The sequence below is a fragment of the Dermacentor andersoni genome, chromosome 4 (assembly GCF_023375885.2).
Source record: "Dermacentor andersoni chromosome 4, qqDerAnde1_hic_scaffold, whole genome shotgun sequence".
Lineage (NCBI taxonomy): Eukaryota > Metazoa > Arthropoda > Arachnida > Ixodida > Ixodidae > Dermacentor > Dermacentor andersoni.
Window position 1 is genome coordinate 179277227 of NC_092817.1, and position 11235 is coordinate 179288461.

At 48.9% G+C, this 11235-nt stretch overlaps 1 protein-coding gene across 1 annotated transcript; it reads left to right on the forward strand.

The window, feature by feature from the left end:
- Positions 1-1022: 1022 nt before the first annotated feature.
- Positions 1023-10549, forward strand: LOC140217265 (uncharacterized). Its single transcript, XM_072287674.1, has 3 exons — positions 1023-1047; positions 9695-9930; positions 9989-10549. Exons 1-3 carry the CDS (start codon positions 1023-1025, stop codon positions 10547-10549), a joined length of 822 nt encoding a protein of 273 aa, XP_072143775.1.
- The last annotated feature ends 686 nt before the right edge of the window (positions 10550-11235 follow it).

Here is an 11235-nt window from a genome sequence, read left to right on the forward strand (position 1 = left end):
CTCGAAAGCCAGGAACGTTTACCTCAAAAATTCCGTCCTCTGAACGACTGAAAGCGCCCTTTGCACATAAACGTAAATTTTCAGCGCGTGTCGAAGGCATTCCGTAAGTGTCTGGCTGGGAGCCTGTGTTGTGACCACCTCTCTCTACGTGTCGTCCCATCGAGTCGGCTGACGCCAAATTGTGTGAATAGGCTGTAGTCACCCAGGGATTTGGGCTTTTAAATAGCAGAAAATAAGGCTCGGGAATTGGGGAATGCTTGGAAATTATTATATCTCCTCGTCGTGTTAAATTTCTTGCGATGCATCTGGTGGTTTCCTAGGCCAAGTTTATAAAAGCGGATTTTGAGACAACAGTACTGTTCAAATTTTCAGTACTGTAGAATTCAGTGAAGTACTGTTCAAAAGGCAGGTGAAATTTCACTTGGGATGTATACGCAGACGCTACGATTTCCGCCTTTGTTGCCTACGACATGCATAACATAAGCCAAATGCGGTTGGCCTCAGCGAGCCGCCGCGCGCTTAGCCAGTGCACTCATGGCTGCACTCAGTGGTGGTCGCGGTATCTACCCCATGTAGACCACCGCAGCTTGATGTCAGCTATCAGCCAATAGCAGCCGTCTAAGTGAATGACGATATAAAGCGTCCGATGACGAAATGAAGCGTCCAGAAGAGAGTGAGGACAGGGCCTTCCACTGAAAAGGGAAAGTTTGAGAGAAAGTGCCTTCACGATCCGCTTGCGAGCTCCACGCACCGCGTACAACAGCGAAACTTGGCTGAGATATCCACGGCAGCGTGTGCTATCCGCGGACTATGTTATTTTAACAAGCCCGAGCGCTTGTTCAAGGCCCCTTAAATTTCGCAAGGACGTGTTTTTCAGAGCGCAGGACTTAGGTGCCTGTTTCTGTGGCGTGCGTCGGTGTCGTCACTCGACGTAAGGGTAGCCGAGCGAACAAGCCCAGCAAAAGAAGAAGAAGCAAAGTGAGCGCGAGGAGGAAAGCCGATGATGAGAGTGCAATGGGACCATGAGGCGGAAAGTGAAGGAAGAGGGTATGGCGAAAACGTTAGAATAGAAACGTATAGCCGCGCACGACGGGCTTTGCGGCGACGACGGCTCCGAGATGGTACCAGAGTTGCGCGCGTCATCTGTATGGAAACAAAGTGCTGCATAAGCGGATGTCTCTGCGGCGGCTGCTGTGAATCGCCCCCATGCGTCACAATTAGCGAGGCAGTGGCGGCACACCTCTCTTTTTTCGCAACGTGCAGCACGAGAGAGGTTGTGCACGCCAGACCATACATTACGAAATGGAATATGTATACAGCTGCGCTCAAATTTCGCATTAACGAATATTGTAATCGTCGGTGAATTTTAGTCATGAGCTTTAAAAAACTCACTGAAAATTACGATACTCCCTCATGCAACATTATAGCGGTACTCTATGCGTGTTTTCATTTCGCGATATATTGGCTGGCACAGACAATCCCTCTCGTGGGGCATATTCCAAACGGAGAGAAGTGTGCCGCGCCTGCCTCGCTAATCGAAAGATCGCAAGAGAAAGCGCGTGGTGACGCGTGGTTGCGATTTACAGCTCATGCAGCGATTCGCTGATGTAGCCATCTGTTTTATACAGACTACGCGCGTTACTCTGGAGCCATTTAGTAGCCATTGTCACCGCACAGCCTGTCTCGGGCCGCACTCCATTTTTCTTCTTGCACTTTCGTTTTATGCCTTTTCGCCATACGGAAGGCTTGCCACCAGTTTCAGCGGCGACAAAGCCCAAGGAAGGGTCACATCCAGCCTTACCGTAATCCCCGTCACACACACTTGTAGCGCGTACTGACTTCTGCAGAAGACGCCGCGGACGAACGCCGCCCTCCCCTCCTCATGGTACAATGCCCTCCCCTCCTCACAGTAAAATGCGCCCCACATTATATCAGGACAAATGTCCATGGTGCAACGAGAAAGCCACATTATACCACATTATATGGGCATGTACATAAACTGACTCAGTCCCAATGAAATCACCCCCAAGTGTGGAGCAATGGCAGAAACTGCTGTCCAGTGACCACTGCGAAGACCATCTAGGTCTAGTGCGGCGTGTACGAGGGAAAGCAGGAGAGCAGAGGCCAGCGGAGGCCTGGACTGAGGGCAGCCGACCATTGCAATAGAGGACGGACGAATCAGTGGGTGAAGACCTCCGGGGAAGACACAACGAGCAAGACTACCCTGAAGAATCCGCCCCAGTCCCAGAAAAACAATTACTAGAGCTCAACAAAGTTTTCACTCACTCACTCACTCACTCACTCACTCACTCACTCACTCACTCACTCACTCACTCACTCACTCACTCACTCACTCACTCACTCACTCACTCACTCACTCACTCACTCAATCACTCACTCACTCAATCCCTCACCTATATTCTTATCGTAGACGTTTTTCGCTTCACGTAAAAATTTGTGAGCGCAGTAATGGTGCAATACAGAATACTGCAATTGTGCTACGCCACGTGGAGGCAGGTCTTCCATATTGTTTAAGTTGTCATTGCTATACAAACACAGCAACAAGCTTACTTTCTCTGACCGACTCTGTGAACTCGTAGGCCGAGAATTTCGTCGGAATGCTTATTATCTATTCATAGCCACAACACCGTATTGGCATGCATTTCTCGTTAACGGTCATCGTCATGCTCTGAGTTCTGTCTCTAGCTTGAAAAGTTGTTGCACAGTCCTACGAACAATGCCAAAAATTTTACCTGCGGGGACATTAGCATAAAGATTATGGACTAATAATGAGCCTTGTTCTTATTATCTTGGGTGTTTTGTTAGCTACGGCCTTGTCTCGTTAGTCACTACTCGAACAAGAAGTGCCGTGCCATGATCTATTACGTAATCGATCACATATTAACTTTAACACAGATAATATAGAAGGAGTCATGGAGCACAACATAACAGGCCACTAGTCTATATTCTTTTATTTATTTATGTATTTATTTTGCATATTTTCCTAGCCCGAAGGCATTACAGTAAGGAGTGGTAAGCACACAAAAAATTCACAATTATCGAATAGGTTGTCAACGCCAGCAGCGGCATTGATGGAGGGAGGAAGGCCCTTCCAGTCGGCGATGGTCTAGCGAATAAAATACTAGACAGGAAACCGTTATTATGGTCCTGCAGGGGGAACTTAGCGCGTAGCGGGTGTCTCCCACGTAGGGATCGACAGGCAGGACCCGGCGACCACTTCACTTCCCCGATGGACGGCCCATCGTTGTTCGGCGAGTAGTGAGCTTCTGAGAGACTTCTCCCCCTAGTCCGAGGTAGAGTCGGGAAGATCGTTCCTACCCTCCCAGAGCATGTGTGCAAGTGTCGCCGTGTCTCCGCACGAGGGGCGCGTGTCGCTGGGATACGCGTCGGTATAGAAAACGTGTAATTTGGTGGGGTTTGGGTACATGTGCTCCTGTAGTAAGCGTAGTGTTAGCGCCTGCGGCCTGTTGAGTTTGGGGTGTGGCGCCGGAAAAATGGAGCACCTCAGGTACAAGTGTTTTGCAATTTTACTGTATGTATATAGCGCCGCCCGGTTGTCCTCTATCTGGATGAGATTGGGTTGCGCGGGGACGGCGTGTTCGGTAAGCGCGCCAGCTGCGTCGTGGGCGATCTCGTTGAGGTTGGGCAGGGCGCCCAGCACCCGATCGAGATGGGTCGGGTGCCAGTGTGGTGATGACAGATGACAGTGTGGTGCTTCAGGGTGCTCGGATCCGCACTACGGACGATGCGTAACGCCTTGTCGGAGATGACGCCACGTTGAAGGGTTTGATGGCATGTCTGGAGTCGCTGTAGATAACTTCCCATTAGAAGTTAGTGACCCTCGGGATTCACAACACCTTCGCTTAGCTGTTGGACACGGTTATGGCTTCGCAAAAAGCCAGACTACAGAACACGGAGGCGGGCAGAGCCATCCTCCACCGGACCGGAACGGCAACGGAGCTCCGTGCCCTCGATGGGCAACGATCACTCCCGCCTGAGGTCAGAGGCAAGATTAAGGCGAACCCCATACCAAAGCACACGAGTCATGAACTCCATGAAGGACTACGCGAGGCTCGCGTCGACAGACAGTGCCGACAATTCAAGGGTTACCCATACGTAACGTACGTGGACGTGGTGGCGTACCCTGTAGGGGACCTCTTCGTGGTAGCCGCCGTGAACGGGAGAGAGCGCTTCGCAATGACCTCCTTGACCCTCGCGGCCTCCGTCACGGCAGAGACCCCAGCTTCGGCTGAGGCCATAGCCGCGGCGCTATAATAAAGCAACAAAACAGGTGAGGCAAGGAAGTTCATGTCGTTACCGACTCGCAATGGGCCTGCCGTAACTTTACAAATGAACGAACACCGCTGCTGGTGGATGATTCTAGGCCAGAGGCTGCAAGAATTGCATCAAATCACGTGGACGCCGGGCCACGCGGGACTGGAGGGAAATGGAAGAGGGAACGCCTTACCTCGAGCGCTAATCAACCGAGCGGGGCAAAATCAATCGTCTCATAAATCCCCACCGTTTACCTTCGTGCTCCTGCCTTCCAATTACCGTGACCGACTCGAGATCAAGCGATTCAACTGCAGCATTTGTCCTCCCCCTCACAGAAATCTCAGCACTGAAGACGCTGTAGTTCTCAGATTTGTTCAGGCGAACATATTCCCAAACCTACACAGATGCAGCAAAATATACCCACATACATATCGCGGCATCTGCCACTAATGCGGCGGCACACACCCTAAACACTTTCACATCTCGTGGGGGTGCGGGGACAAACCTCAACACTTAAGGACCCCTAGCACGTCATATGAGTGGTGGGAGGTAAAGCTGACCGGCGATACCCTGGCGGGACGAAAAGCTCTCGTCCAGCAAGTAGGTCGAGCAGCCATGGCCAGTGGAGTCCTGGAACCACCCACTGGACCTTGCGAGCAATGACCTCAAGGGTCGAAATGAATTTTCTCTCTCTGTCTCACAATATATACACCTCATTTAACCACCCAATTGATGGCCAATCCCCCACTGTGGTTATGCGCCACAGCCACTCAGGGGAACAGCATTTACGATGAAATGAAAGGTCCGCTAAAGTAAGGGTGTTTTTGTTGATGTAATCCAGGCGTAAGAAGAATAGTTAAATAAGATGAAACGTGCTGCGTGATTTGGGATAGACTTTAGGGTGTTTATCAGTGTCATTTGACAGGGAGCTTATACAGTGCATATTCTAGCTTTGACCGCGCTAATGTTTTGTAAAGCGTTAGCTTCATCAGCGGAGGCGCAGCAGAGAAATATTGATGCAAGTATCCAGGAACCTAGTCAGCGTTATTAGTTACTGACCTGTTCAATGTGCATATGCCACGATGTCACGTGAAACATGAACACCTATGTATTTGTGCGAGTTCACGGATTCAATGGAAGTAACGGGAAGTACGCATGTTGTCAGTGTTGTTAGTGCGACGCGATACATGCATAGTTTGACATACATTAAAGTTTATTCGCCTGAGCCATTTATAGTACTAGTTGGATATGCTTGTAAGATCGTTTTGAAGCTTATCACAATTGGTGTGGCTAGTTATTTTGCGATAAACGAGTCATCTGCGAAAAGTCTGATAGTTAAATTTGAAATACACTTAGGAAGGTCGTCAATGTAAACCAGGAAGAGGAGAGCTCCCAGTATCCATCCGTGGGGTGCACTTAATGTTAGGAAACTGTCAGAGAATGAATGTGTCGTTAGCAGAAATGTACTGGGTTCGATTTGATAGAAAGTCTTTAATGCAGTTTATAACGATAGAGTCAACGTTATGATGTTAACCTTAAAAATGAGAAGATGATGTGAAACAGTGTTGAAAGCTTTCGCAAAGTCGAATGACTCGCAGTCTACATCGAGGCCCATGTCAGTATGGGGAAATAGGTAGGTAGTATAGCGTATCACTTGTCTATCGCATGACAGTGTTTTACTGAAACCGTGTTGTTCAGACGAAAGAAATTACTTCGACTGAAGGAAATCGATCAGATTAGAATGTATAATATTGTCTAATATTTTACATATTATACTTGTGGGTGACATAGGACGATAGTTATTCGGAGAATATGTTACCTGATTTAGGTACCAGAACAACCTCGACAACCTTCCAATCGCTTGGAGGTATCGAGCAACCTCGCGGTTGGGAAACAGAGCATCGAAAACATAATGCAAGAATATGGTTCAGTAATTTTCAGCGTCTCACAATTGATTAACACGCCAACTGACGACGATGTTTTCAGGTTTCCAATCAACATTTGTATGCCGACCCAATGTATAGTGATGTAGTTCATTGGTAAATAGGAGAAATAAGTTAACTAAAACGCAACAGCACTGCTTTGGAGGTATCGCGACATTGTCAGAACAGGCTAATTGGATTATTCTGATTTCTTTGCCACCAAGAATATTACAGATCTTACGTGGATCAGATTGCAGAAAAAAAGGGATTGTGCTCTCGAAAAAATTCTTTTTGGAATTTATAATAACGATAGCATATTCAGCGTGAATGCTACTATATGTGGCCCAGCGTTCTGCATGCTTAGTTGCTTTACAGCTAAAAACAATACGCGCCTTTTTGTTGTGTATGCGGCATAGAATTTCAGTAAACCGTGGTGAGGCAGGAAATTCTACATATACTGAAAACAAATATAGAGTACCTTTTCACTGCAAATTTTTTTTTCCACGATGCAATAAGCGACTCGACTGTCGGACTACGCGAATGCTATGCAGGAAAGGCTTATCAGTAGTTCTTGCCTGAAGCTTATGGGGACGCCGGCGCCATAGCTGTACAGCTGCGGCGCCATCATCAACATCTGGGCCTGGGTCATGCACCCGCGCCATGCGCAGCCAGCCTGGGGCCGAATCGTGAGGAGCGGCGTCCAGTAAGCAGTTCAGTTGGCCTGGGTCTTCGGGCAGTAAAGGTTCTCTCTTGAACGGCTCTTGCACACTGTGCCGTCTCTGAGAGCTTCAGCTGCCCACTGGTTCTCAAGCCAGGGCCCTGAGCCCACAAGCACCACACTGCATTCGCGAATGCACAACTACATTCTCCATAACTCCTTTATTTCCCCTACAGAAAACTTTGGATCATGAGGGCGTTACTTCGACGTATCTTTCAGAAAAATCTACTTCAAAAGAAGATAAATTTCGTGCCATTTAACTATGACCTTAAAACTCCTTTCAAGGTATATTACAACAGTTTTGCAGTCGCGTTTAAGTAAGGTAAATGAGAATACTTTCAGAACAAGTTCGCGAATAATAGCAATAATACGAGAAGCAACTGTTGGGTTGTCAATGAATTTTATTAAGTGTTATCTGAATTTAACAAAAACAAGAACTGACGCTCAAATATTCTTCCATGCGACTAATATTGCGGCTGCCTTTAATGAGATTTTTAGTTGTACCTGTGATTCCCGAGCAGATGACCTTAATCGACATTGCCTTGCCATCTTCATTCTTTCTTCTTGTGACCTGTAAGTGCAGAGTAAGTGTTGCATGCTGTACCTTCACTCAGGTCCAGCTAATATGGCCTTGCCTCTGTTCACGCATGCCGTATCACGTTAGTTTTTAATAAAGCTATCTCAAACATACTACCCGGTTCTCTGAAAATTGGTAGAATAATACCTGTTCACAAAAAGTAAATTGTGGAGTTCGCAGTAGCTACACACCTATCTGCATTTCATTTTTCAGTAAAATAACTGAAATGATTTTTCATACATGTTCATCACCATACGGTCCGAAATTTCGTCTAATACCATTTAAACGGTATTACTTCTGACCAGGTTACCTAAGCGTACTTGCGCTTCTAAGCTTAACCAGTAAAATCAAGAAGCCAGTCGGCAAATTATTGCTGGTTGATAGTGTACTTATGGGTTTCACCAACGCTTGAAACACCATTATTGAATTTTTTTAAAATCTTTAATCTTACGGTACAACTGGCTGGACACTCCAAGCTATTAACCAATCTGGCTCATGTTGTTTAGATTGATGTCGAACTCTCATTTGCTAGGAGCATAAATTAAGACGTCCTTCAGGACACGATCCTTTCTACTATTTATTAATGACGTACCTAACATTCTGACTATTACCGACTATATTGACACGTGTACTTTTTTATCTTTCTACGGTAACCACTTTTGACTGGATCGCAAATATTGAACGTTACCGCTCGGGGCAAGACGCGCCTCATGTATGAGAAGTTTCTCTCTCTAATGTTAACTATGGTCCTATCCGTTGTCAAGGAACCTTGCGTAATCTGGTCGTATGCGCGTTGCGAATTCTGCAGCACTTTCCGGAAGACAGCGGGTACCAGCGATTTCGCTTGAGCCATCGACGAGTCATGAATAAAATTCCAAGTGCTCGACCCACTGATCAAATTTTGGCGATCGCCGACTATGCTCACCGTTATTGTAGTGCTTCGAGTGTCACTTGCTTCTGTGGACACAGGTTCGCCCGGTAAAGCTAGCTTCGTGATTCACAGTCTTGCTACACTGTATTCTTCATCGTAACTAGAACGTGACGTCTGGTTTAGGTGCTTGCGTCTTCATGTAACGGACGATACTGCGAAGCGGTGATCCAAGCCCGGACGACGAATACAACACCAACGTCGCCAAGAAACAGCGACCTAGTGGGAGGCTGCAAGGATTGCTAACGGAGTGCGGACCTCTTCCCCAGAAGACGATAGAAAGCCAGGCCAGAACAGCAACTACAATGCCAGTCCCGGCGTCTCTCATGGTGCTCCAACAACCCAGGGAACCACCGATCTTGCGTGGATCATCATTCGAAGACTCGCAAAGCCTGCTGGAACGCACGAAACGGTCACTACATTCAACAAGTCAAACTATGACGACACCTACGGCATGTCTACTTTTTCTTGGAGGACGTCACCTGAACGTGAGCAGCGGCCACGGGCGCTGCTCGCGAACTTACGGCCACGATGAGAGACTAATAAGACGTCCGGGTACAAGTCTAATCCCCGTATTTGTTTGCTACATTTCATTGTCATCAACAACCACCCCTTAGCCCGTTTCTCTGTAGACGCTGATGAACTATGCGAACTGACGTCTTCACACTTCTTGGCAAAGACGAAACCTATTTTCCTCAATAGTTGGGCTCAATGCTACCCCAATGAACAAGCATTGATGTGCGCCATCCAACATACATCGAGAAGCTTTGGCAGACATCTCTGGGAGCTCTATTGCAAGGAGTACTTGCTGCTTCTATGCTCTACGCAAGAGGTAACACCACAGCTGCCACCACGACTTCAAGTTGGGCATGTCGTCCTGATGCACGACCACGATTCGCCGCCTACGCTGTGAAAGCTGGCCCGGGTGATGGAACTGCTTCCTGGTCACCAAGGCGTCCGTGGAGCGTGATGCCTGGAGTTGGCGTACGGCACCGTGATAAGGTTTACTCCCTTGAAGCCGGCTGCCCTCAGCAGTTTTGTTGGCTGTGAGAGTGTGTTGCAGATAAACAAGAAAGTGCGCCGAGCACGAGCAGCTGTCACAGTCGCTGCTTGTGCAGTTGCGGCCATGACGACAAACGAGTCAGACGTCTGGGTCTAATCGCCGCCTTTGTTTGCTATATTTCATTGTGGTGCCGAAACCCACCCTGTCGTCGGGCCCTCGCGTTCTGGCAATGAAACAACTCGGCACCAAGCGGGCCTCGTCCGGCGGGCCATCACCAAGGTCATTGCTATCAACGATGCCGTGCTGACAGATGAGGCCACCTCAACGCGAGTGCTGCAGAAGCACCTCGAGCTCGTTTTAGCGAAGCAGGCGGAGCTCACCGAGTTTGGCTGTGCCATCCAAGATACGCTCACGGATGCAGACGTGGAAGTGGACCTGAACAAAGCTTTTGAGTACGAACAAAAGTTCAGCTTTACCAAGACAATTGTGCGTATCGCTACCGAGCCACGTCCACTGGTCGTGCCGGTCTCCATCGATTCCACAGCGAGCCCTACAGTGCAACTTGCCTGGCCAACGCACGCTGCTGCCCCTTCTGCATCCCCCGGAGTGTTGCTCGCGGCGTCGTTCTCCCGCGTTGCCTAAGCTGCACATCCCTATCTTTTCGGGAGAGCGGCGTGACTGGAAATGCTTTTGGAACCAGTGCCAGGCAAGCATTCAAGGCGATGGCTCGCTATCCAACATCGACAAATTCAAATATCTGCTGACGTGCCTGTCCGGGCCAGCTAAGACGGCAATTCAAGGTATCCGCTTCGGCGAGGCCCACTACAATGTCGCCATCAAGGTGCTGTTTCACCGGCTCAGCCGTCCTCACATGCTGGTCGATGAGCATCTGTACCACCTACTCGCAGTGCTACCCATTCGATGTTCAGCATATCTCAACAAGCTTCCAAATCTGTATGATGAAATCACATTCCGCACGAGCACACTGGAAGGTCTCGGCGTTTCACCAGACGAGTATGCTGCCGTGCTGCGACGCGTCATCATGAAGGCCTTACCACTGCGCATTGGTATCCTGTACCATCCGCCGCTCAAAGAGTCTTCTTAGTCAAACCACGCGGACATGGCAACAGTTACAGGAGACAAGTCCCAGCAATCGAAACATCTTATGACCCTCTTACGAGTTCAATAGAGTCGAGAGAGGAAGGTTGTCTTCAACCAAACCAGCTCATCGGCGAGCGAGTGACCTCATCAGTATGAGTCACGACCTCTAGAGCTAAACCCACCCTCTACTACGGCTCTATCAACTGAAGTGAGATCGTCGTACACGCGTGCCTGCCTCCTGTGCAACGCATCGGACCATACACTTCAGGTATGCTCCTCGACGTCACTCACTTCAGAAGAACGCAAAAAACTTCTGGCACGCAGGCTTTGCTTCCGCTGCGCGAAGCGAAACCATGTCGCCATTGATTGCCGAAGCGCCAGAAACGTGGAATGGGCCCACTGTGTTAGTGAACACTTGCCGTCTCTGTGCAACGTATGCACTCCGAGTCACAACCAAGGAAAACGTCGGAGCAACGCGTCTGCGCCGTCCGGGCAACGTGCAAGCGAGCCCGGACCCATCGACACGCCACCTCGTACAATGTCTGTCAACGAGCAGCACCGCACTCGTGTCCGTATTCCTACACAGAGAAAAAGCTTAGGCTGTCGCACTGGGAAGGCCAAGTTTGTTGCGGTTTCTGGTAGACACGGGTAGTCAGCGCACTTTACTTCGGCACTACGTTGCTCGAGCAC

Bases quoted from the DNA above. Each gene is read 5' to 3' on its own strand.
- LOC140217265 (XM_072287674.1), top strand. From the start codon at position 1,023: ATGAGGCGGAAAGTGAAGGAAGAGG. The intron at 1,048-9,694 runs GTATGGCGAAAA...CTCGGCACCAAG, and splicing joins GCGGAAAGTGAAGGAAGAGG to CGGGCCTCGTCCGGCGGGCC. The intron at 9,931-9,988 runs GTGCGTATCGCT...TCGATTCCACAG, and splicing joins TCAGCTTTACCAAGACAATT to CGAGCCCTACAGTGCAACTT.